Source organism: Pristiophorus japonicus, chromosome 9, assembly GCF_044704955.1.
Source record: "Pristiophorus japonicus isolate sPriJap1 chromosome 9, sPriJap1.hap1, whole genome shotgun sequence".
Lineage (NCBI taxonomy): Eukaryota > Metazoa > Chordata > Chondrichthyes > Pristiophoridae > Pristiophorus > Pristiophorus japonicus.
This window is the reverse complement of record NC_091985.1, coordinates 96,489,132-96,515,860: the sequence shown is the minus strand read 5'-3', so window position 1 is coordinate 96,515,860 and position 26,729 is coordinate 96,489,132. Positions and strand designations below refer to the sequence as shown.

The window sequence follows — 26,729 nt, the reverse complement described above, 5'->3', positions numbered from 1 at the left end:
AATGGCCTATTTCTCTGCTGTAATATTCTATGATTTTATTTTCATGGCTTTGAACTGCAACTCTGCTCAGCATGCAGCACCAGTACAACTTGTATTTTAACCAATTAAAATATTAGTGGGATTTAAAAAAAAAAACAAAGTATAAATTCAGTTGGGTAAGCAAAACAATCTCAATGGTAGTTTTGTCTTGGTATCTTAGAATGATTACACCATGTAAGAAGGTCATTTGGCCCGTCGAGCCTGTTCTGGCTCTCTGCAAGAGCACTTCAGCTAGTCCCACTCCCCCGCCCTCCTGCCCTTTCTCCATAGCCCGGCAATTTTTTTGTCCTTCAGGTAGTTATCCAACTTCCTTTTGAAAGCCGCAATTGAGTCTGTCTCCACCATCCTTTCAGGCAGGGCGTTCCAGATCCTAACCACTCGTGGCGTAAAAAGGTTTTCCCTCTTTTCGCCTTTGGTTCTTTTGCCAATCACCTTAAATCTGTGTCCACTGGTTCTCGACCCTTCTTCCAATGGGAACAGTTTCTCTCTATCTACTCTGTCCAGACCCCTCATGATATTGAACACCTCTATCAAATCTCTGCTCTAAGGAAAATAACCCCAGATTTTCCAGTCTATCCACGAAACTGAAGTCCCCTATCCCTGGAATAATTCTCGTAAATCTTTTCTGCACTCTAAGGCCTTCACACCCTTCCTAAAGTGTGGTGCCCAGAATTCGACACAATATTCCGTTTGAGGCCGAATCAGTGTTTTACACAGGTTCATCATCATTTCCACGCCTTTGTACTCTATACCTCTATTCATGAAGCCCAGGATCCCGTAAACTTTTTTAATTGCTTTCACCTTTAACGATTTGTGCACATATACCCCTAGGTCTCCCTGTTCATTCACCCCCTTTAGGATTGTACCTTTTAGTTTATATTTTCACTCCTCATTCTTTCTACCAAAATGTATCTCTTCGCACTTTTCTATGTTAAATTTCATCTGCCACATGTCCACCCATTCCATCAGCCTGTTTATGTCCTCTTGAAGTCTAACACTGCACTCCTCACTGTTCACTGTGCTTCCAAGATTTGTGTCATCTGCACATTTTGAAATTGTGCCCTGTACACTCACATCCAAGTCATTAATATATATCAAGAAAAGCAATGGTTCTAGTACTGACCCCTGAAGAACACCACTGTATACCTTTCTCCAGTCTGAAAAATAACTGTTCACTACTACTCTGTTTTTTGTCACTTAGCCAATTTCGTACCCATTCTGCCACTGTCCCTTTTGTTCCATGGGCTTCTACTTTGTTGGCAAGCCTACTATGTGGCATTTTGTCAAACACCTTTTGGAAATCCATGAACACCACATCAACCGCATTGCCCTCATCAATCATCTCTGTTACCTCATCAAGAAACTCTGATCAATTTGTATAAACACGATTTGCCTTTACAAATCTGTGCTGGTTCTTGTCCCAATTAACTGTTAATTATGTCCCTGATTATTGTTTCTAAAAGCTTCCCCACTACCGAGGTTAAACTGATTGGCCTGTAATTGCTGGGTTTATCTTTACATGCTTTTTTGAACAAGGGTGTAACATTTGCAATTCACTGACCCCATCCTTACTATTAGGGGGATCAAGGGGTATGGTGAGAAAACAGGAATGGGGTACTGAAGTTGCATGTTCAGCCATGAACTCATTGAATGGTGGTGGAGGCTCGAAGGGCCGAATGGCCTACTCCTGCACCTATTTTCTATGTTTCTATGTTTTTCTAAGGAGGATTGGAAGATTATGGCCAGTACCTCCGTGATTTTTTTCCTTCACTTCCCTCAGCGTCCTAGGATGCATCCCATCTGATCCTGGTGTCTTATCTACTTTAAGTACAGCCAGCCTTTCTAGTACCTCATCTTTATCAATTTTTATCCCATCCAGTATCTCCTTTACTCCCCCTTCACTATGTCTAGGGCAGCATCTACTTCCTTGGTGAAGTCAGATGCAAAGCACTCAGTTAGCACCTCAGCCATACCTTCTGCCTCCATGCTTAGGCCCTAATCGGCCCCACCCCTCCTCTTACTAATCGTTTACTATTTATATGCCTATAGAAGACTTTTGGATGACCTTTTATGTTAGCTGCCATTCTATTCTCATACTCTATCTTTTCCCCTCTTATTTCTTTTTTCACTTCCCCTCTGAACTTTCTATATTCTGCCTGGTTCTCACTTGTATTCTCGACCTGACATCTGTCATACGTGCTCTTTTTCTGCTATCCTTATCAAGGTACCCCAAGGGTTAGATACAGAGTAAAGCTCCCGATCAAACACTACCAGGACAGGGACAACCTGGGTTAGATACATAAGAATTAGGAGCAGGAGTAGGCCATATGGCCCCTCGATCCTGCTCTGCCATTCAATAAGATCATGGTTGATCATTGTCCTCAACTCCAATTTCCTGTCCGATCGCCATATCCCTTGATTCCCCTAGAGTCCAAAAATCTATCTATCTCAGCCTTGAATATACTCAGAGACTGAGCATCCACAGCCTTCTGGGGCAGAGAATTCCAAAGATTCACAAGCCTCTGCGTGAAGAAATTCCTCCTCATCTCAGTCTTAAATGACCTATCCCTTATCCTGAAACTATGACCCCCCCTAGTTCTAGACACTCCATCCAGGTGAAACAACCTCAGCATCTACCCTGCCAATCCCCTTCAAAATCTTGTATGCTTCAATGAGATCACACCTCATTCTTCTAAACTCCAGAGAGTATAGACCCATTCTACGCAATGTCTCATCAGAGGACAGCCCTCTCATCCCAGGAATCAATCTAGTGAACCTTTGTTGCACTGCCTCCAAGGCAAGTGTATCCTTCCTTAGATAAGGAGACCAAAACTGTGCACAGTACTCCAGGTGTGGTCTCACCAAGGCCCTGTACAATTGTAGCAAGACTTCCTTACTCTTGTACTCCAACCTCCTTGCAATGAAGGCCAACATGCCATTTGCCTTCGTTATTGCTTGCTGTACCTACATGCTAGCTTTCTGTGTTTCTTGCACGAGGACACCCCAATCTCTCTCAACACCAACATTTAAAAGTTTCTCACCATTTAAAAAATATTCTGATTTTCTATTTTTCCTATCAAAGTGAATAACCTTACATTTCCCTACATTATACTCCATCTGCCTCCTTACTGCCCACTCAATCTATCTATATCTCTTTGCAGACTCTTCATGTTTTCCTCACAGCTTACTCTCCCAACTAGCTTTGTATCATCAGCAAACTTGGATACATTACACTCGGTCCTTTCATCTAGGTCATCAATGGAGATTGTATATCGAAGAGTCCCCAGCACTGATCCTTCTGGCACCACACTAGTTACAGCTGGTCAACCTGAAAATGAACGGGTTTATCCTACTCCATGTTTTCTGTCCATTAACCAATCCTCTATCCATGTTAATACATTACCTCCAATCCCATGAGCCCCTATCTTGTGTAGTAACCTTTTATGTGGCACCTAATCGAATGCCTTTTGGAAATCCAAATATACTGTTTCCACTGGTTCCCCTTTTATCTACCCTGCTAGTTACATCCTCAAAAATCTCTAATAAATTTGTCAAACACGATTTCACTTTCATAAAACCATGTTGACTCTGCCTAATATTGTTATGATTTTCTAAGTACCCTGATATCGCTCCCTTAACAATGGATTCCAGTATTTTCCCGATGACTGATGTCAGGCTACTTGGCCTGTAGTTCCCTGTTTTCTCTGTCCCTCCTTTCTTGAATAATAATGTTACTTTACTACCTTACAATCCGTTGAGACCGTTCTAGAATCTAGGGAATTTTGGAAGATCAAAGATTTTGGAGGATGAGACTGGGAAATTAATAATGGAGAACAGAGAAATGGCAGAGACATTAAACAAATATTTTGTATTGGTCTTCACGGTAGAAGACACTAAAAACATCCCAATAGTGGATAATCAAGAGGATATAGGTAGGGAGGAACTTAATACAATCACTATCACTAATGAAGTAGTACTCGGTAAAATAATGGGACTAAAGGTGGACCAAGTCCCCTGAACCTGATGGCTTACATTCTAAGGTCTTAGCAGAAGTGGCTGCAGAGATAGTGGATGCATTGGTTGTAATCTGCCAAAATTCCTTGAATTCTGGGGCGCTCCCAGCAGGTTGGAAAACCGCAAATGTAATGCCCCTATTTAAAAAATAATGAGGCAGACAAATAGCAGGAAACTATAGACCAGTTAGCGTAACATCTGTCATTGGGAAAATGCTGGAGTCCATTATTAAGGAAGCAGTAGCGGGACATTTGGAAAAACATGATTCAATCAAGCAGAGTCAGCATGGTTTTATGAAAGGGAAATCAGATTTGACAAATTTGCTGGAGTTTTTAGAGGATGTAACGAGCAGGGTGGATAACGGGGAATCATTGGATGTGGTGTATTTGGATTTCCAGAAAGCATTCGATAAGGTGCCACATAAAAGGTTACTGCACTAGATAAAAGTTCACTGGGATGGGGATAATATATTAGCATGGATAGAGGATTGGCTAACTAACAGAAAACAGAGTCGTGATAAATGGTTCATTTTCCAGTTGGTAAACAGGGATCGGTGCTGGGTCCTCAACTATTTACAATCTATATTAATGATTGGATGAAGGGACTGAGTGTAATGTAGCCAAGTTTGCTGATGATACAAAATTGGTTGGGAAAGTAAATTGTGAGGAGGACACAAAAGGGATATAGACAGACTAAGTGAGTGGGCAAAAATTTGGCAGATGGAGTATAATGTGGGAAAATGTGAGGTAATCCACTTTGGCAGAAATAATAGAAAAGCAAATTATAATTTAAATGGAGAAAAATTGCAAAGTGCTGCAGTACAGAGGGACCTGGGGGCCCTTGTGCATGGAACACAGAAAGTTAGTATGCAAGTACAGTAAGTAATCAGGAAGACAAATGGATGTTGGCTTTTATTGCAACGGAGATAGAGTATAAAAGCAGAGAAGTCCTGCTACAACTGTACAGGGTATTGGTGAGGCCACACCTGGAGTACTGTGGAAAATTTTGGTCTCCGTATTTAAGGAAGGATATATTTGCATTGGAGGCTGTTCAGAGAAGGTTCACTAGGTTGATTCCTAAGATGAGGGGGTTGGCTTATGAGGATAGGTTGAGTAGATTGGGCCTATGCTCATTGGAAGTCAGAAGAATGAAAGGTGATCTTATTGAAACTTATAAGATAATGAGGGAGCTCGACCAGATGGATGCAGAGAGGATATTTCTACTCGTAGGGGAAACTAAAACTAGGGGACATAGTCTCAGAATAAGGGGCCGCCCATTTAAAACTCAGATGAGGAGAAATTTCTTCTGAGGGTTGTAAGTCTATGGAATTCTTTGCCCAAGAGAGCTGTGGAGGCTGGGTCATTGAATATTTTTAAGGCGGAGATGGACAGATTTTTGAGCGATAAGGGAGTAAAGGGTTATGGGGAGCGGGCAGGGAAGTGGAGCTGAGTCCATGATCTGATCAACCATGATCTTATTGAATGGCGGAGCAGGCTCGAGGGGCAAAATAGCCTACTCCTGCTCCTATTTCTTATGTTCTTAAAACCAATGCATCCATTATCTCTGCAGCCACCTCTTTTGGAACCCTAGGATGTAGGCTGTTAGGTCCAGGGGACTTGTCGGCTTTTAGTCCCATTAGTTTCTCTCGTACTTTTTCTCTGATATTAATTACTTTAAGTTCCTCACCCTCATTAGACCCTTGATTCCCACCATTTTTGGTATGATTTTTGTGTCTTCTACTATGAAGACAGATACTAAATATTTGTTTTCAATGTTTCTGCCATTTCCTTAGTCCCCATAATAATTTCTCCTGTCTCAGCCTCTAAGCGACCAACATTTACTTTTGCTACTCTTTTTTACATACTTGTAGAAGCTCTTGCAATCGGTTTTTATATTTCTTTCCAGTTTTCTCTAATTGTGATTTTTTTTTCCCTTTTTATCAATTTTTTTGGTCATCCTCTGCTGATTTCTGAAACTCTCCCAATCCTTAGGCTTACTACTATTATTCACAACATTATAAGCTTCTTTCAAATCTAATGCTATCCTTAACACATTTAGTTAGCCACGGATGGATCACTTTTCCTGTGGAGTTTTTGTTTCTCAATGGGATGTATTTTTGTTGAGAATTATCAAATATTTCTTTAAATGCTAGCCACTGCTTAGCTACCGCCATACCTTTAATCTGTTTCCCCAATCTACCTCAGCCAACTCGCCCCTCATACCTATGCGATTGGCTTCATTTCACTTTAAGGAGCCGAAATTCAGTGTCCGGATAAGCGCCGTTTTGCGGCGGCCATGCGGCAGAATCGAGTAGCCGCCGCGTTGCAGTAGATTGGCCGCCACGATCTAAATTCATCTTGGGGATTTTTCTGGCGGTCCCCACTTCCGCCCCACTGCTGCCGACCGCCCCAAGCGCATTGTCAAAGCACATACTGCCGATCTCCCGCACCTCCATCCTACAGAAAAATCCACGATCCGCCGTGCAGTGCCCCCGACAGCTTTTTCTGTCGGTGCACCTTGTTTTCTGTGTGTGAGCCACGGCATCGCAGCAGCTTTTGAAGGGAAGGGCGCACTGTCACGACCGCCATTTATTTTTTGCCGGCCGCTTTCCCGATCGGCTGAACAACTATGGCCCGGGTTCGGCCAGGCTGCCAACAGGCAGTCTGGCTCCCGCTCCTTGGTGGCCCAGTGGCTGAACCTAAAAATAAAATTGCTGCTTCTCTCCCCTTTTTAAATGAGGGGAGATGTGGTGACTCTCACGCGCACTGACGTCACCACCGTTCTGCCGCTGCGTGACAGTGGCGGAGACTTGGTCCCGTCCACACTTCTGCCTCTCACCAGCACTTACTGGTCGCACTTCCGCTCCCATTATGACCGACTTCCGATCCGCTCCAAAAAAATTGCCAAAGAGGTGAAAATGGATCAGGAGTCTGCCTTGTCGGATCCGATGGTAAAAATATTTAGAGAAAGGTAGGTGCGCCAGCTTTCTGGCGGGCTTGAATTTCGGCCCCAAAGACTCTTGTTTCGGACTTGGGCAAGTCATTCTCAAACTTAATTTGAAATCCTATCATATTAGGATTACTCTGTCCTAGAGGATCCTTTACTACGATATTGCTAATTAACCCTGTCTCATTACACAATACAAGATCTAAAATAGCATGTTCCCTTGTTGGTTCCATGACTTACTGTTCTAGGAAACTCCCTAATGCATTCCATGAACTCGTTCTCCAGACTACCTTTGCGAATTTGATTTGTCCAGTTTCTATGAAGATTAAAGTCCCCCACGATTATTGCATTACATTTGTTACAAGCTCCTACTATTTCTTAAGTAATAATCTGTCCAAACAGTTTAGCTATTGGGGCCGATAAACTACTCCCACCGTGTTTTCTGCCCCTCGTTATTCCTTATCTCCACCCATACGGATTCTACTTCCTGATCTTCCGAGTCGAGAACTTTTCTACTGTCCTTATGTCATCCTTTATTATCAGGGCTAAACCCTTCTTTTCCACTCTCCCTGTCTTTTTGAAACATCAAGTACCCTGCAACATTTAGATCCCAACCTTGGTCATTTTGCAACCACGTCTCTGTAATGGCTATGAGATCAAACCTATTTATCTCTATTTGTGCCACTGGTTCATCTATCTTGTTACGATTGCTTTGTGCAGTCAGATAAAGAGCCTTTAATTTAAATTTTTTACCATTATCCCCTACTTTGACCTTATTCTCTGCTGCACTGCTACCGTTAAATTCGCTGTCCCTTCCCGTCCAGCCAGATTGTCACACTGCCCTATTGCCTTAACCTTTCTCTTTAGATTTCTAAATTTCCCCTCACTTGACATCCCCCCCCCCCCCCCGTTTTAGTTTGGGCCCGAGTTAAATCGTACTGCTTTTTAATTACTATTAAAAACCACATCTTGTTTTTTTTATATAACAATGCAAAACATTTTAGAACTGACTTTTTTTCCAAACACCAAAGAAGTGAAGTATGATTGGCATCTCCATAGTAACATGATCCAAACTTTGGTTAAATGGTTTATATCTGCACAATATAAAATTGTAACATTGTAATTACTAACAAAGGAACAACCATTTTTGTCATTTGCCAGCATTTATAGGGACTGCATTTTACATGTCTAGCACATTCTTCCAAAGAAGTTTAAGATCATTTGTTTGACTGTACATTTCTTCACTTACGCACACATAGACTCGTATCCAATTAAATCCCAATCAGGAAATAAAGCAAGAGTACTGAGACTGTAGTATGTTGCATGTTTTTTGTCAAGCCAAAGGCAAATACACAGAATGCAATTCAGGATTTAGATTTCTTGTTTCAAAAATGAGCAATCAGTCAATTTAATATCAGCAAGAAGATTGACATTGTTTTGGCATTCTATCAAAGACTTATTTTATTGAGTTCTCAAATTACTGTATGACAAAATAATTCAAGAAATAAATTAATTTGTCATACAGTAAATCAACAATCCTTGACGATTGGATCATTATTTCACATTGTTTTACAATAAACAGTAACAAAATAGTGCAATAGAAAGTCTATTCTTAATTTTTTTTCTCCCCCCCTCTTCAGCCAATTACAGTTAAGATGACTATCAAGAAATCCTGAGCATTGAAGACTGAAGATTCTTGTTCCGGATATTTGTGAACAAAATGTCTAATTTCTAGGAAGTTAGCAGCCTATGTATAGTTAATCTACTCATAATTGTAATCGGGTTAACCTGGCAGTATATCTGATGATTTGACAGCTTTGATTTGATGAATACTATAATGATTTGCTAAAACTGCAAAACAGTGAATCCAATCCCTGTTAAATTACAAAAACCCATGTAATAAAAACTGAATTAGATTGATTCGGTCACCATAAATTAGTAGCCCAAAGTATTAATTGTTTAAACTCCTTAATGATGCTAGAATGAATCTGTTGACTGAAGAGCTTTATGCAAAAGCAGCAGTAAACTTTCTGCAAGGTTAACTTGTTACAGGGTGTAGAAACAGCAAGACCTGTGATAAATTGTACAGTACTTAAAAAAACAGCACAAGGATAATTAGGATAATCAAGACAAGAACTGCAACACCGTAGCACAAGATGTCTGATTTTATTCGGTTTTGATCCTGAGGAGCTATTGTAGTTACTCTTGCTTTGTTTTGAAGAGTCTTTGTAACCTCTGGGAGTGGAAGCAAGTCTTCCTCGATTCCGAGGAACTGCCTATGATGATGCTGATGATTCCTTTCCCTGGCCCGGGGCACTGTTAAAGGTTCTGTTTCTCTTGCTTTGTTTTGAACAGTCATTGTGATCTTTGGTTTCCTTTCCCTGACCTGGGGCACTATGAAAGACTCAGCTGGACTAGTTTCTTTTGCCTTGTTTTGAATTGTCATTGTGATCTCTGCTTTCCTATCCCTGAGCCTCAATGGTGGTGGATATTCATTACCCAACGTGTTACTTTTCTCTTTAAACTGTTTCTGGTCAGTTAGAGTTTGTCTTGTTGATTTTGGTCTTGTTACAGCTGCCTGTAAGAGAAAGAAGCTTATTGTACACATTAAAGTAATTAGAAAATATATTATTAAGAGCACAACTATGTTCATTGTATATCAGTTATTGGTAGTAAGAAATTGTAACCATTAATGTAACTTTTTTCAGTGCATATAAAGTTATTTATGAAAACATTATATAGTCCTACATGAAATTAGTTTTCACAATACCACTTGAAAATTTGAAATAAATGCCCAAACTATTGTGTTCGACAACGCTACTCTAGTTTTACACCAACTAGAAAATCTTTAACTTTAAGTACCCAGCATCTCTATTACCAACAAATACTTCAATTTAAACAATACTCATTACAATGTGGGTTACTGTGTTAATGTAGGTGAATCATTTTTTTTTATTCATTGATGGCATGTGGGCGATGCTGGTAAGGCCAGCATTTATTGCTCACCCCTAATTGCCCTTGAGAAAATGGTGATGAGCCACCGCCTTTAACTGCTGCAGTCCTTGTGAAGGTACTCTCACAGTGCTGTTACGGAGGTAGTTCCAGGATTTTGACCCAGCAATGATGATATACTTCCAAGTCAGGATGGTGTGTAATTTGTATGGGAACTTGCAGGTGATGGTGTTCCCATGCGTTTGCTGCCCTTGTCATTCTAGGTGGTAGAGGTTGTGGGTTTGGGAGGTGCTGTCGAAGAAGCCTTGGCGAGTTGCTGCAGTGCATCTTGTAGATGGTACACACTGCAGCCACGGTATGCCGGTGGTGGAGGGAGTGACTGTTTAAGCTGGTGGATGGGGTGCCAATCAAGTGGGTTGCTTTGTCCTGGATGGTGTCGAGCTTCTTGAGTGTTGGAGCTGCACTCATCCAGGCAAGTGGAAAGTATTCCATCACACTCGTGCCTTGTAGATGGTGGAAAGGTTTTGGGGAAACACTCGCCACATAATACCCAGCCATTGACCAGCTCTTGTTGTCACAGTATTTATATGGCTGGTCCAGTTAAGTTTCTGGTCAATGGTGACCCCCAGGATGTTGATGGTGGGGGATTTGGCGATGGTAATTCCGTTGAATGTCATGGGGTAGTGGTTGGATTCTCGCCTGTTGGAGATGGTCATTGCCTGGCACTTATGTGGCACAAATGTTACTTGCCACTTATCAGCTCAAGCCTGAATGTCGTCCAGGTCCTGCTGCATGCGGGAATGGACTGCTTCATTATCTGAGGAGTTGCGAATGGCACTGAGCACTGTGCAGGCATCAGGCAAATATCCCCACTTCTGACCTTATGATGGAGGGAAGGTCATTGATGAAGCAGCTGAAGATGGTTGGGCCTGAGAAACTCCAGCAGCGAATGTCCAGGGAATGTGATGATTGACCTCCAACCACCACAACCATCTTCCTTTGTGCTAGGTCTGACTCCAACCACTGGAATGTTTTCCCGTTAATTTCCATTGACTTCAGTTTTACAAGGGCTCCTAGGTGCTACACTTGTCCAATACTGCCTTGATGTCAAGGACCTCATCTCTGGAATTCAGCTCTTTTGATTGTGTTTGTACTGGCTGCAATGAGGTCTGGAGCCGAGTGGTCCTGGCAGAACCCAAACTGGGCATCGGTGAGCAGGTTAATGGTGAGTAAATGTCGCTTGATAGCACTGTTGACACCTTCTATTACTTTGCTAATGATAACTGAGAGTAGACTGAAGGGGCAGTAATTGGCCGGATTTGTCCTGTTTTTTGTGGACAGGACATATCTGGCCAGTTTTCCACATTGTCGGATAGATGCCTGTAAGGGGAGGAAAACCGATACCCAAACGGAATTGTTGGGCTTATCAGTATTAGGAGATTCTGAGGAAGCAGGAGTTCTTCTGTCTTAGGGGTTGTTATATTGACCGATTATGTATACAAGCTTATGTATGTAAAGCACGCTCATACACTCACTTACATTGGGTTAGTAAGAGGGGAATAGCAAAGCCTGATGGGTAATGAACCATCCATTGGATTGACCTTAGAACACTCATTCAGTACAGAGAACAAGGACACACATATTTGGGAACACGGATTGTAAACAGTATCAGAATCTCATAGCAAACCCTGGGAAGGTTATTTCACACATCATGAGAAACTGAGGCAAAGTTGAACACATTCCAGAGGGTGACATGTGATGAGAGATGGACAGGTGGGGAAGAACTACTCAGAGCTAGTCTGATAAGAGTCAACAAATCAATGTAACTTCGATGATAACAGTAGGCCAATTGGTGGTTTTGTAGGAGGGTCACACACCTCCGAAAACTATAATTGTAATTGTAAAACTCCTGATCGAAGTGGTGGTCATCAGAACCTTCCCGAGTGTGTTCGAATAAAAGACCGTTAACCGAGGTTTCGTCTGAGTGATTCCGTGGTCGCTATGTCAAAGGGCAGGTGTTGACTCCTTCTATCAGGAAGTCCACCTCGAGGAAGAGGTCTTTTTACCCCAACAATTGGCGCTGCAAGCAGGGTACAGACCCTCTGACCCAGATGATGTGGCAGCTAGCAACGGCAGCGAGTATGTTTTTTGTACCATCTGCAGAGCTGTAGCATTGACTGGGAAGGAGGTAATCTGTATAAAGAACTAAGAGGGGGTAATCTGTATAACTAAGTTATAGCGAACCACAGAAGGACGAAAACCAAGGTGGGACCCCAAGATGTTTAGGAAAAACTGGCCAGTGGGATAAAATGAAGACCAAGGGGGGTCTCTGAGACATGGACCAAAAGCTAACAGGAAAAGAGGAAAATAAATCTGACACTTAAGTTGCGGAGGAACCGGATTAGGGAGGCAAGCAGTATTGTTAGTCCGGCCGGAGGCCAAGGGCTTGGAAACAGTACACGGAATTTGGTAGAGGGGTAAATGTACCCAGACGAGAAATGGCATGCAAGGATAAGTTGCTGAAAAAACATAGGATAAGCAGAATTGAATGAAAAGTTGGTGTGAATGTCTGTCTTTAAGTGAAAGTGTTCGTGTGGAAGCTTTCTTGACTGGAATAAGTTGCTGAAAAAAATAGGATAAGCTGCTGTATTGACTGCTCACAGGACGGGTTGTTTATCAAAAGATAAAACTGCAACCTTTGAAGCTTCAGTTACTAAAAGAAAAACAAATTGGACGTTTAATTGGAGAAAACGAAATTGCGATTGTCTTATGTAGTTTAAATTAACAATTTCTCGGAGTCACAAGCCCTCTGTGTAAAATGTTAAATACAAAAACTAATTTGAAGAAAGAAGAAAATGGAAAAGATGTAACTTACTGGATGCTATTTGATATTGGTTGTGAAAAAGATATTGGTTTAATTGGGTAATTAACCAATGAAAGCCAGACTTTCATTGTGGCCACAGTGAAATTCCGGTTTTGCTTCAAAGTGTGAATATTGGAAAAGAGATAAAAGACACTCTATGTTGATGATAAAAGTTGCCGTTTGGTTGTTTGGAAAATGCTATTTTAAATTACGAGAAAGTTTCACTTCAGTAAAGGAGATTTAAATTTCGGGTTTGAAAACTTTTTAAATGGAAGCCGCATTCTGATATCGGGAAAGGTTTTAAAAAAAAAAAAGAATTACGCAAAGTCACGTAATGAGTTCGGGCCTTCTTACAAACCTGCAAAGGAGTTAACCCTTTCCACTGACAGCTGTTTTATTTAGTTCACCAAACAACTTGAGCATGGAATTAAAAAAATATTAATTTGGGTTTCTTAATTGGAAGTGAATATTTTCCCACGTGCCAGAAGGAAAATACAATTGTAACGGTTATAAAGAATTTTTTTTTAAAATGTGTAATCTTTAATATGGAAAGAATGAAGTAACATATCTAGAATACATCATAACACAAGGGAAAAGACAAATGCCCAAGGACAGAAAGGAGGCTATTTGATCGATACCAAAGCCAGGGACCATGAAAGGGGTCAGGCAGGTACAAGGGCTATTTGATCGATACCAAAGCCAGGGACCATGAAAGGGGTCAGGCAGGTACAAGGGCTATAGACCTACTGCAGAAATGTTGTTCCTGAATATGCCGAGAAAGCCCAACCTATACAGAACCCGGTCAAAGGGGGAAACCCTCCCAAGAGCCAGTAAACTGGGGCCCTGATCAGGAAATTGCGGTTGTCAGGTTAAAACAAGTTCTCAAGTGCCCCAGCCCTGGGATTACCCGACCAGAATCTATACCTACCACAGTAAAGTTTACATGGGGACAGGCATAGGCCAGTGGCATAATAATCCTACACACCCAGCATACCTTAGTAGAAGTGCTTAACACAGGAAGGCTAAAACTGGTATCCGACGTACGAAGGGCTAGGTGGGAAGCAATGCTCTTACCCCCCCCCCCCCGCAACGGGACGGTAACAATAAAAGACAACTGTAACAACCCTGCAGGGTGGATCATTACGAAGGGAGAGGAGCATCAGTGTAGCCCGACAGGAGAAGACGAGGGAAGTAGTCAGGCTTGAGGAGGCAGACTTGGATCTATATGTAGATGGGTCTCGGCGCTATATGGGACACCACGGACGGGATGGGCCGTGGTAGATAGCAGCAGACAGGTTAGAAGGGAAGGATGGCTAGAAGGGGGCCTATCCGCTCAAGTGGCTGAATTGGTGGCTCTCACCGAGGCTCTTGAGGATGGCTAAGGGAAAAAGAGCAAACATCTATACAGACAGTCGGTATGTTTTGGAGTAGTGCATGATGAGATGATAGCTTGGTGTAGACGGGGATACATGACTTCAGGAGGAGGGACAATAAAACACTAGGCTTGTTAAGAAATTAGTGGAAGCCTCCCTCCCACCCCAAGAGTGTGGATGGGCAGACGAGGCAGCCAAGGGGGTGGCGGAGACAGGTACACTGGCTGGGGAAGCCCAGGTCGGAGCATGTACAATCGGACCTGAGGAAATAAACATGCTTAAGGTACAGGGAGAAGCCACTCCACAGGAAAAGGAGGGGTGGAAGCAGAGAGGAGCCCAACAAGGGACCGACTGGGTATGGAGGAAAGATGGGAATTTATACCACGGGTATGTCCATATAGGTAGAACCAACATGATGAGCTCGATGTCCAGATGGTGGTGGTGGAAGGGAATGGGTAGAGATATAGAAAACCACTGAAGAAGGTGCCTGAATGTGCAAAATTCAACCCAGGGGGGGAAAGTAACAGTCAGAATGGGACATCAGTCCCTCAGAAAGGACCCTGGGAAAACTTAGATTCTACTGGACAGTTACCCAGCAACAAGGGGAAGACACACTGCCTAGTTATAACACCCCGATGGGGAATGCTACTACAGCTGGACTCAGAACATAGAAAATAGGTGCAGGAGTAGGCCATTCGGCCCTTCAAGCCTGCACCACCATTCAATATGATCATGGCTGATCATTCACCTCAGTACCCCTTTCCCGCTTTCTCTCCATACCCCTTGATTCCTTTAGCCGTAAGGGCCTATTTAATTCCCACTTGAATATATCCAATGAACTGGCATCTCTCTGCGGCAGGGAATTCCACAGATTAACAACTCTGAGTGAAGAAGTTCCTCCTCATCTCAGTCCTAAATGGCCTACCCCCTATCCTAAGACTGTGTCCCCTGGTTCTGGACTTCCCCAACATCGGGAACATTCTTCCCGCATCTAACCTGTCCCGTCTCGTCAGAATCTTATACGTTTCTATGAGATCCCCTCTCATCCTTCGAAACTCCAGTTTATAAAGGCCCAGTTGATCCAGTCTCACCTCATATGTCAGTCCAGCCATCCCTGGAAGCAGTCTGGTGAACCTTCGCTGCACTCCCTCAATAGCAAGAACGTCCTTCCTCAGTTAGACCAAAACTGAACACACTATTCCAGGTGAGGCCTCACCAAGACCCTGTACAACTGCAGCAAGACCTCCCTGCTCCTATACTCAAATTCCCTAGCTATGAAGGCCAACATGCCATTTGCCGCCATCACCACCTGCTGTACCTGCATGCCAACTTTCAATGACTGATTAACCACGACACCCAGGTCTCGTTGCACCTCCCCTTTTCCTAATCTGCCACCATTCAGATAATATTCTGCCTTCGTGTTCTTGCCACCAAAGTGGATAACCTCACATTTATCCACATTATACTGCATCTGCCATGCATTTGCCCACTCACCTAACCTGTCCAAAACACCCTGCAGCCTCTTAGCATCCTCCTCATAGCTCACACCACCACCCAGTTTAGTGTCATCTGCAAACTTGGAGATATTGCATTCAATTCCTTCATCCAAATCATTAATGTATAATGTAAAGAGCTAGGGTCCCAGTACTGAGCCCTGCGGCACTCCACTAGTCACTGCTTCCCATTACAAAAGGGACCCGTTTATCCCGACACTCTGCTTCCTGTCTGCCAACCAATTCTCTATCCACGCCAGTATATTACCCCCCAATAGCATGTGCTTTGATTTTGCACACTAATCGCTTGTGTGGGACCTTGTCAAAGGCCTTTTGAAAGTCTAAATACACTACATCCACTGGTTCTCCCTTGTCCACTCTACTAGTTACATCCTCAAAAAATTAAAGAAGATCCGTCAAGCATGATTTCCCTTTCACAAATCCATGCTGACTTGGACCGATCCTGTCATTGCTTTCCAAATGCGCTGCTATTTCATCCTTAATAATTGATTCCAACATTTTCCCCACTACTGATGTCAGATTAATCTGTCTATAATTACCCGTTTTCTCTCTCCCTCCTTTTTTAAAAAGTGGTGTTACATTTGCTACCCTCCAGTCCAGAGGAACTGATCCAGAATCGATAGACTGTTGGAAAATGATCACCAATGCATCCACTATTTCTAGGGATGCAGACAATCAGGCCCCGGAGATTTATCAGCCTTCAATCCCATCAATTTCCCCAACACAATTTCCCGCCTAATAAGGCTATCCTTCAGTTCCCCCTTCTCACTAGACCCTCGGTCCCCTAGTACATCCAGAAGGTCATTTGTGTCTTCCTTCGTGAAGACAGAACCAAAGTATTTGTTCAATTGGTCTGCCATTTCCTTGTTCCCCATTATTAATTCACCTGAGTCCGACTGCAAGGGTCCTACGTTTGTCTTCACTAACCTTTTTCTCTTCACATATCTATAGAAGCTTTTGCAGTCAGTTTTTATATTCCCGGCAAGCTTCCTCTCGTACTCTATTTTCCCCTCCTAATTAAACCCTTTGTCCTCCTCTGCTGAATTCTAAATTTCTCCCAGTCCTCAGGTTTGCTGCTTTTTCTGGCCAATTTATATGCCTTTTCCTTGGATCTAACACTATCCTAAATTTTCCTTGTTAGCCACGGTTGAGCCATCTTCCCTGTTTTATTTTTACTCCAGACAGGGATGTACAACTGTTGAAGTTCATCCATGTGATCTATAAATGTTTGCCATTGCCTATCCACCGTCAACCCTTTAAGTATCATTTGCCAGTCTATTCTAGTCAATTTGCACTTCATGCCGTCGAAGTTAGCTTTCCTTAAGTTTCGGACCCTAGTTTCTGAATTAACTGTGTCACTCTCCATCTTAAAGAATTGCACCATATTATGGTCACTCTTCCCCAAGGGGCCTCGCACAACAAGATTGCTAATTAGTCCCTTCTCATTACACATCACCCAGTCTAGGATGGCCAGCTCTCTAATTAGTTCCTCAACATATTGGTCTAGAAAACTATCCCTAATACACTCCAGGAAATCCTCCTCCACCGCATTGTTACCAGTTAGGTTCGCCCAATCTATATGTAAATTAAAGTTGCCCATGATAACTGCTGTACCTTTATTGTACACATCCCTTATTTCTTGTTTGATGCTGTCCCCAACCTCACTACTACTGTTTGGTGGCCTGTACACAACTCCCACCAGCAGTTTCTGCCCTTTGGTATTCCGCAGCTCCACCCATATCGATTCCACATCATCCAAGCCAACATCTTTCCTTACTATTGCATTAATTTCCTCTTTAACCAGCAACGCCACCCCGCCTCCTTTTCCTCTCTGTCTACCCTTCCTTAAATGTTGAATACCCCTGGATTTTGAGTTCCCAGCCTTGGTCACCCTGGAGCCATGTCTCTGTGATGCCAATTACATCATATCTGTTAACTGCTTTCTGCGCAGTTAATTCATCCACCTTATTCCGAATACTCCTCGCATTGAGGCACAGAGCCTTCAGGCTTGTTTTTTTAACACACCTTGCCCCTTTAGAATTTTGCTGTAGTGTGGCCCTTTTTGTTTTTTGCCTTGGGATTCTCTGCCCTCCACTTTTACTATTCTCCTTTCTATCTTTTGCCTCTATCTCCCTCTTGTTTCCCTCTGTCTCCCTGCATAGGTTCCCATCCCCCTGCCATATTAGTTTAACTCCTCCCCAACAGCACGAGCAAACACTCCCCCTAGGACATTGGTTCCGGTCCTGCCCAGGTGCAGACCGTCCGGTTTGTACTAGTCCCACCTCCCCCAGAACCGGTTCCAATGCCCCAGGAATTTGAATCCCTCCCTTCTGCACCACTGCTCAAACCACATATTCATCTGAGCTATCCTGCGATTCCTACTCTGACTAGCACATGGCACTGGTAGCAATCCTGAGATTGCTACTTTTGAAGTCCTACTTTTTAATTTAGCTCCTAGCTCCCTAAATTCGTCTCGTGGGACCTCATCCCGTTTTTTACCTATATCGTTGGTACCTATGTGCACCACGACAACTGGCTGTTCACCCTCCCTTTTCAGAATGTCCTGCACCCGCTCTGAGACATCCTTGACCCTTGCACCAGGGAGGCAACATACCATCCTGGAGTCTCAGTTGCGGCCGCAGAAACGCCTATCTATTCCCCTTACAATTGAATCCCCTATCACTATCGCTCTCCCACTCTTTTTCCTGCCCTCCTGTGCAACAGACCCACCCATGGTGCCATGAACTTGGCTGCTGCTGCCCTCCCCTGATGAGTCATCCCCCTCAACAGTACCCAAAGCGGTGTATCTGTTTTGCAGGGGGATGACCGCAGGGGACCCCTGCACCACCTTCCTTGCACTGCTCTTCCTGTTGGTCTTCCATTCCCTATCTGGCTGTGTACCCTTTACCTGCGGTAAGACCAACTCACTAAACGTGCTAATCACGTCATTCTCAGCAGTAGAAACTTGAGTAGAACCACAAGGTACACACTTCACAGGGAAGATAATGAAACAGGCTTGCGCTTTATTAAGGATCAGGCAAAAATATCCCGTACCATCTGGAGTCTTTCGGATTGGTGGAACGAATGAATACAACCATAAAAGCAGCCCTAGCGAAAGCAATGAGACTGCCAGAAGTCTTGGTTACAGGAAGCGAGGACGTAAGACCTTATAAATACAGGATACGGAAGTTTGTGATGGAACTCTGTAAGCAGTTACATGACTTAAAAGTACAGGCTCGAGATCAGCAAGTAATCAAGGACTTGGAGAACGACACTAAGGAACAGAAGGTCCAAATACCCCAAATAGGCAGTCAGGTGATGGTGAGGATTAACCCAGAGAGGTCCAGGCTCGCACCAAGTGGACCAGACCCCATCAGGTAATAATAAGGGACACGTGCGCCTGTGTAATTACAAGGGGAATCGGCAAGTGGAAACACTTGACCCAGTTGGAAAACATAGTCATTAACTAACCGGTGACGACCGGCAAATATTGTTTTTTTTTGCAGGATTTTGGTGCTCATGGGAACAACGTGGGGTAACGCAGCATTATATCAAAGACAACAGGCTGAGGGAAGGCAAGGACTGTATTACAGGGACTCTGGCGACATTAGTTGTCATAAAGAATCAAAAATGCTGACGATGACGGATGGAGCAATAGTGGACTTAAATTGCAGCGTCAGAATAACGGGCATAAAACAATGTAATGAAACGAAACAACATTGGGGATGGGCCAGTAATATGGGACCAATAATTAGTGAGAATATGACCACGATGCGTTTTATAACCAGGAGGGGGGGGACAAAGGTACTACACCCAGGGGAAGGGGCTGCAGATTTCACTCAACATCTATGAATGGTGGTGGAGGGTTATCTCCTGAGATAGACCCAGCACCACGGCCCCACCCACTACTTTAGCAACAGTGAGCACTACCAGGGCCCCCAAGGATAAACTTTGGGGTACGTCAGCGAATAATTTAACAGGCTTAACCATCCCCAGCTTCTGCAGGTCAAACTATAAGCCTCGATTAATTCCTGACCCTGCGAGCACTTGAAGGCCCTGAATCAAAACCATGAGGTCTAATGTGGAAAGAGGGTCAGGTAAAAAGCGGGACCGGGGAAAAAGAGGGTTACTAGAAATAGTAGATGTGGAATACATATCGGGAGATAAACACTATAGACCTGCACGTGATAGATGGTCGGATCAACGCCCTAACCCGAACCTTACAGGGATTGTTGGAAAGGGAATTGTCACAAGTTGCGAGATCACGCCAGAACTAGAGCGGAAAGAAACTTGAGTAGAACCATAAAGACAGAAATAGTATACACATGGTATGAAGCTTGGTTACTCATTGGTTTACAACATAACCTAGAGCAACTTCAAAATGGAAAGGTGCCGGATTGTATAACACTTGATGTATTTACCAAATGGACCTTGGACAAAAACATGACTCATGCCTGTGAGGTGCGGAGAAACAGTCATGCTTGGGTCCCAAAGGTCAGATGTGTAACCGGACATTTAAATATAATAGGTTTTGTACAATCTATAAGTATGGTGTGACAAAGGGCAATCCCCTATACCAAACAAATAATATAGAGGATATAAGAAATCAAACTCTCGTATGGTACCATGATAATCCAGGTAGGTAATTGAAGAGAACAAGAGTCTCAGCATAGATGATTGTTATAAAAATAACCAAGCTGTATTATGTCGAGATCCACTACGAAGGCTCAAAGATAACTGTGGAGATGACCAAGTGGGCGTGTGCACCTTGAGTATCACTCCTTAGCACAGGACTACGAAACCACCGCTGCTCCATGAGGAAATGGGGAATGGTGTGTGCGCCATCATGAATACTGACTTCTGCTTTACCCCGCTTGAGACACATGGATACGTTATAAACTCTGAACTGAAAGAAGAAGCCATCAATGGGACAATGATAGACACTATCTGAGAAGGGTATGAGAAGGCCATCGGGCCGCAAGGAAAAACCGATACTTAAACTGAGGAAAAAAACTCGACTGAATTGAACACTATGAAAGAGAATATTCAAAGCAACATTGAGAAGACCCAAGGTGGAGGAAAGATAGAAGAAACAGAGGATACCCCAGGCGGGGCAGAATTCGAACACTGAGAAAATGGAATGCTGGACTCAATGTGCAAGTGCATTCGTGGATACGGATAGTGTCACATGTACTGGTTGTAGTGCAAGGGATCATCTTGGTCATCTTGCTATTGTTAGCCTGTAAAAAGTGTAACTTACATAAGAGGTAGGCCCTAGCCCAAACTATAGTTAAAACATTGAATGAAGGGAATATAGACAGTCTGGCAAAAAGGATTTATTTAGTATAACCTTGATGGAAAATGGCAGATAATGGCATCCCTGGGTAAATTACAACCCCGGTGTGCGAATACCAAATTTTGGGCAGAGCTGGATACAGTTTGGGTGGGCCACCAACTACACCTCCGAGATATCCACCAACTAGTCTGAGCGGCTTGCCTGGCAGATCGGTGGAGAGTAGTGACCGGAGGAGCCGCGGTTGCAGCCAATGCCGACTTTTCAAGGGGGACGTTGGACACATGCGGTACCTTTAACCACCAAAGTAGATGGTCACCAGGTGGCCTTTGGCCCTTTTAAAGCCGAGATCCAACGAGTTTTAGGTAATGCCCCTACTAATGGAGTAAAATTACTACAACCAAACAACAAAAGGGGGAAGGAGCCTCAGTATGGGGAACGATTATTCCAGATATATCAAAAATGCTCTGGACAGCGAAACCCGGACCGCGGCGACCGAGCATTTATCCAGGCATTTAAGGACGGACTATCCACTGCACACCAGACCATTATAAAAATGGGAGTAATTGTAATCCAGGATTATGATGAACTGGTCAAGTGGGCTAGTGGCGTCCAGGGAGGGGGCGATGAAAAATCCCAAACAAAGATAAAACAAGAAAAGGTTTTTGCAGCAGGGACGGGGGAGGACAGAAAAAGGGCCATGCCATAACTGCGGGAAGGTGGGTCACTTTACCAAAGAATGTAAGGGGAAATGCATGGAAAAACAATGCACATATTGTGGCAAAAAGGGATATTTAGACGCGACCTGCTATAGTAAAAATGGCTCTCCTAATAAGGCAAGGACTCTGTCCGAATAGGAATACCAGCAGTGGAAGGAGTACAAAGCCACCCTGTGATGCCCGGCAGCCCCTGTACAAAGTAAAAAGGAGGGAAGGATATATGTGTCTGCACTAGTAGAGGGCCGACAGTGTGAGATGCTAGTGGACACTGGAGTCTCAATATCCATTACCAATCTACTCCTTCCCGTAACCGACAAAAAGGCTTTAATAAACACAATAGATGGACAGCCAACACCGGCCTACCTGAGCACCACCCAAGTGGTGGAAATTGATAATTTATGTATACGCATGAGATTTTATGTCTGCAAGAATCGTGAGGGAACAATATTGGGGAATGACGTAATGAAGGAATTTCAGGCCCTGATTGATTGTGGCAAAGGGAAATTAACATGGCCAAAGGCAGATGGCAGTAAGGGAGATTTGGGACAGATAGCTCACCATATGGAAAGTTTAGGTGTAGCAACAGCCGCAAAAAACAACTGGCATACCGAGACTGGAGATATGGCGGCATTTGTGCCTGTGCCCGGGGTTTGGGCACAGACAAAATTGGATACCGGAAAGGTGGACATGGACCCTATTAAGGTCCCTGGACCATCTCATAAACCACACCGGCAATACCCTATAAGACCCAAAGCCAGAACAGCAGTTGTAGAAATAGTAAAGGGACTAGTGGAAAAAGGTATCTTAAGAGAAATTGTTAGCACCACTAACTCCCCAACATGGCCAGTAGGGAAGCCAGATGGGAGTTATAGACTAACCATTGACTACACCGCCCTTAATAAGGTCACCCCCCAAACTATACCCGATAGTGGCCAGTCCCTCCACAATCCTTAATGGATTATCCCCTGAACATAAAATCTTTACAGTCCTGGACATAGCCAATGGCTTCTGGGCACTTCCCCTCGACCCAGAATCACAAGAGAAGGCTCTCCTTCACGGTGGAGGATAAACAATATACTTGGACCCGATTACCACAAGGGTTCCATAATAGTCCTGCCATATTCCACCGAGTCATGAGCGACGTACTAAAACAAATAGAAGTACCGGCAGGAAATAGTATTTTACAATATGTCGATGACACATTAATAGCTTCAGAAACCAAGGAGGGACATCAGGCAACCCTATACCTGGTGTTACGAGCTTTGGAGACGGCAGGCCTTAAGGTCAACCCCAAGAAAGCCCAGGTAGGGAAAACCCAAGTCATTTACCTAGGGTACTGCCTTTCAAAGGGGCTGAAAGAAATGCCCTCGGATAGGAAAAAGGCTGTCGAGGACATGCCTGGACCAGTAACGGTAAGGGGGGTGAGGAAGGTACTGGGTCTCTTTAATTACAGCCGGAACTTTATCTCTGAGTTTGCAAAGATTGCCAAGCCTATACAAAGACTAATAAAGGGAGGAAAACCGGCCCTAGACATTATAGAGTGGGGCCCTGACCAAGAACAGGCGTATAGTAAACTCAAGTCAGAACTAGTCTCCGCACCTGGATTGGGACTGCCTGACATGGGTAAAGATTTTCACATCCACTGTACCAATGAAGATGGGTTCTATATGGCCGTGGTCACCCAAGATCATGGGGATAAAAGGAGATCTATAGCCTATTACTCCACCGCCGAAGGTCCGGTGGTGACCGAATTATCCAGATGTATAGCTGCACTAGACTGCGCAGCTTGGGCAGTAAAAATAAGCGATCCCGTGGTAATGACTGGAAACATCATTCTCCACACCAAACACATGTTGGTAGAAATGTTAAACACAGGAAAACTGAGAACCGTTTCTAATATGAGATGGGCAAAGTGGAAGCAGTCCTCTTGCCACCTAACAAAGCAGTAACTATAATTAGAGATGTAGGGGAAAACCCCGTGGAGGGCATAGTGCAAGGGGGAGAGCCCCACAATTGCGGGGACGTGGATATGGACATGGAAGAGGATAGAATAAAAGACACGCCCCTTCAAACCGCAGAACAAACCTTGTTTGTGGACGGCTCGCGAAAATATGTAGAGGGACTACCTCATACCAGCTGGGCTGTAGTTAACCAGGAGCTAGAGACAGTTGAATCAGGGCGAATTAGTGGGGGGTCATCAGCTCAAGTGGCAGAATTGGTAGCCCTCACCCGGGCACTGGAACTATCAGAGGGTAAGATCGTTAATATCTATACGGACAGTAGATATGCATTCGGGGTAGTACACGATTATATGACAGCATGGGGAGGAGGGGTTTTATCACAACCAGCGGGCATCCCATAAAACACCAGCTGAGAATAGAAGGTCTCTTAGCAGCCAGTAATAAGGGGGATCAAGGGGTATGGCGAGAAAGCAGGAATGGGGTACTGAAGTTGAATGTTCAGCCATGAACTCATTGAATGGTGGTGCAGGCTAGAAGGGCCGAATGGCCTACTCCTGCACCTATTTTCTATGTTTCTATGTAACCGGACCGAACCAGTCCAGATTGGCTGAGTCACCAGGGAAATCAAGCTGCGGACTTAGCTGCACAAGAGGCATGAGAACAAGAGGAGTGTGAGGAAGCCTCAGTCAGCGCCGCTGGGGTCCGAGACGAACAGATAAGTATCGAGAAACTACACCAGGACACTTCTGAGGAAGAAAGGGGTATGTGGACAAAGGGCGCAACACAAGGAAAGGATAACGTTTGGAGACGAAACGACAAGGTAATGGTGCCTGAATGCATACAGAATACCTTATTGGAGTTGCACCATGGCCTGTCCCATTTGGGACGAGAGGCCATGACCGGGAGTCTTGGAAGAGATTGGTGGTGGAAGGGGATGGGGAGAGATATTGCCAAACATTGCCACCGATGCGTTACGTGCGCACAATATAATCCAGGCAGGCCCATTAAAATTAAAATGGGACACCAGCCCCGTCCACGGGGCCCATGGGAACATTTATAAATTGATTTCACAGGTCCTTTGCCCCCATCCCATGGAAAAAGATATTGCCGAGTGATTATAGATCAATTTTCCCGGTGGGTGGAAGCTTTCCCCACACGTGATTGCACTGCCTCAACAGTGGCAAGGATATTGACCGAGCAGGTGATTCCCCAATGGGGAGTGCCTCTTCAGATAGATTCCGACTAAGGCACCCACTTCACCGGGAAGATTGTAAAAACAATATGCCAGCTGATGGGCATAAAAACAAAAATTCCACATCCCCTACCACCCGCAGAGTTCTGGAATGGTAGAACGCATGAACCGCACCCTTAAGAACGCCCTGGCAAAGGCCATACAAACGTCAGGTAATACTTCTGTCCACGTTCTTCCTATTATATTAATGAAGTTAAGAGCCACGGTAAACCGGACAACCGGATTAACCCCTTATGAACTAATGACAGAAAGGGCGATGCAATTACCAGGAAGCATCATAACAGGTGGGACCGATGTAGGCCCATTAAAAGACAAAATTAAACGGTATGTTTTGGAACTAAGCACTCAACTCAAAGGGATGCGTAAATTAGTAAGAGACAATCAGGAAGAGAGAGACGCTCAGAAAGAGCTTGAAAGGCTCCCTGACGTCCCGATGGCGGGACGTCGCGTCATGGTAAAAACATTACCTGAAAAACCAGGGTTTGCACCAAAATGGAATGGCCCATATGAGGTCATAATCAGTGGAGACACCTGTGCCTGTCTGGACATAAGAGGGAAGAGGGTATGGAAACATTGGACCCAGTTGAAATTGTACAAAGAAACTAATGAGTAAACATAAGACATGTGATTCACGGTAATGTAACCAGGATACTTGTTTATGCACCCCGAACAGGTGACGACTGCAAGCAAGTCCAAATTACGACTACTGCTAATGTGTAAATATTGTATTGTTTGAGCGTAACAAACATGTCTAAGATAGCGTATATAATCGCGTTACTCTATGTTGTCACGGTTGTAAAGCTAATAGGATTAGAAGATAACTTGTTTTTCAAGACCCAGATACGTTTACAGGGCAATCGAACCGTGTGTTACCCACTAGCCCAATCAGTAGAGGCCCTGTTCGTGGTAATCCCTGGGTGGACCCCCCGTGACTTATATACAGCGGATACCTCGGATGCACCCTGTGAGGGACAAATGGGCGAATATAGAAGGGGTATACCGGGAAGATGTGTGGAATTAATAAATCCCACAGATCCTGTGTGCAGGGGGTCCAGAGGAAAGGACGAAACAGTATGCTCAGACAATGCAAGCTACCCGCTTTGCTTCTCGGGGCAAGGATGGGGGTGTGCATATGCCCTGGTCCCCGAGAACGCCACCTGTGTGCAGACGCAGTGTGCCCGTCAGCACTGTCGAGTGCATAGAAGCCAGTTTACTTGCACCTATAATGAGCAAAGATGCCTGAACGTGACCGCAGGGAGGCAAGTTATCTGCGGTCAGTGCAACGGAACTCATGTCAGCTCAGAAACATGGACATACCCGTTTGATGCTTACCAATTGGTAGGATCGGGCTCAAATTCAAGGGAACCAAGCAATTTGGTGGTATAAGCAGTTCACGAGTGTTAGCAACACCGACATAAAGTGTTATAGAGCTAAGGAGGGATTCGTGTTCCTCCTCAATGGCACCTTCAAGACTGCAACACCGGTCCTCTTTGCATTAGGAACTATAGGACCTCTCACTGTTCCATGCCCCAAAAGGGGGCATACCCGGAGAAGGATAGTAACACAGGCCATCAGCAAGGAGTTCTGTGCCGATTGGGAGGATCCTATCACGCTGGGATCATCACTGGGTTACGGGTTCCTCGGGGCCCTGTCTGTGGGGGGATCAGCGGGGGTAATTAGTGCCAAAAATAGGAATTATCTTATTTGTGGATTAACCATTCTGGGAAATAGCACATCTAAGGGATTGGATGCCATCAACCGGGAGCTGTCTGAATTAAGATTGTATACGCAGCAGATCCGGTA

The 26,729-nt window shown here is 44.2% G+C and overlaps 2 protein-coding genes across 6 annotated transcripts in view; one reads left to right on the top strand and one right to left on the bottom strand.

Annotated features, from left to right (window-relative positions):
- The window catches only part of fancl (FA complementation group L), a 106,735-nt gene extending 97,075 nt beyond the window's left edge, over positions 1-9,660 (top strand). For all 3 annotated transcript variants that reach the window (XM_070889609.1, XM_070889608.1, XM_070889607.1), the window contains one exon: positions 8,640-9,660. In XM_070889609.1, coding sequence (XP_070745710.1) covers positions 8,640-8,675 — 36 coding nt within the window. In that variant the 3' untranslated portion in view covers positions 8,676-9,660. The remainder of the gene's footprint in view (positions 1-8,639) is intronic.
- LOC139273141 (serine/threonine-protein kinase VRK1-like) overlaps positions 8,129-26,729 on the bottom strand; it is a 208,704-nt gene continuing 190,103 nt past the window's right edge. For 2 of the 3 annotated variants that reach the window (XM_070889605.1, XM_070889603.1), the window contains exon 12: positions 8,130-9,577. In XM_070889605.1, the coding sequence (XP_070745706.1) occupies positions 9,092-9,577 (486 nt within the window). In that variant the 3' untranslated portion in view covers positions 8,130-9,091. Of the gene's footprint in view, positions 9,578-26,729 lie in introns of all 3 variants that reach the window. The other variant, XM_070889604.1, reaches the window with a different exon arrangement.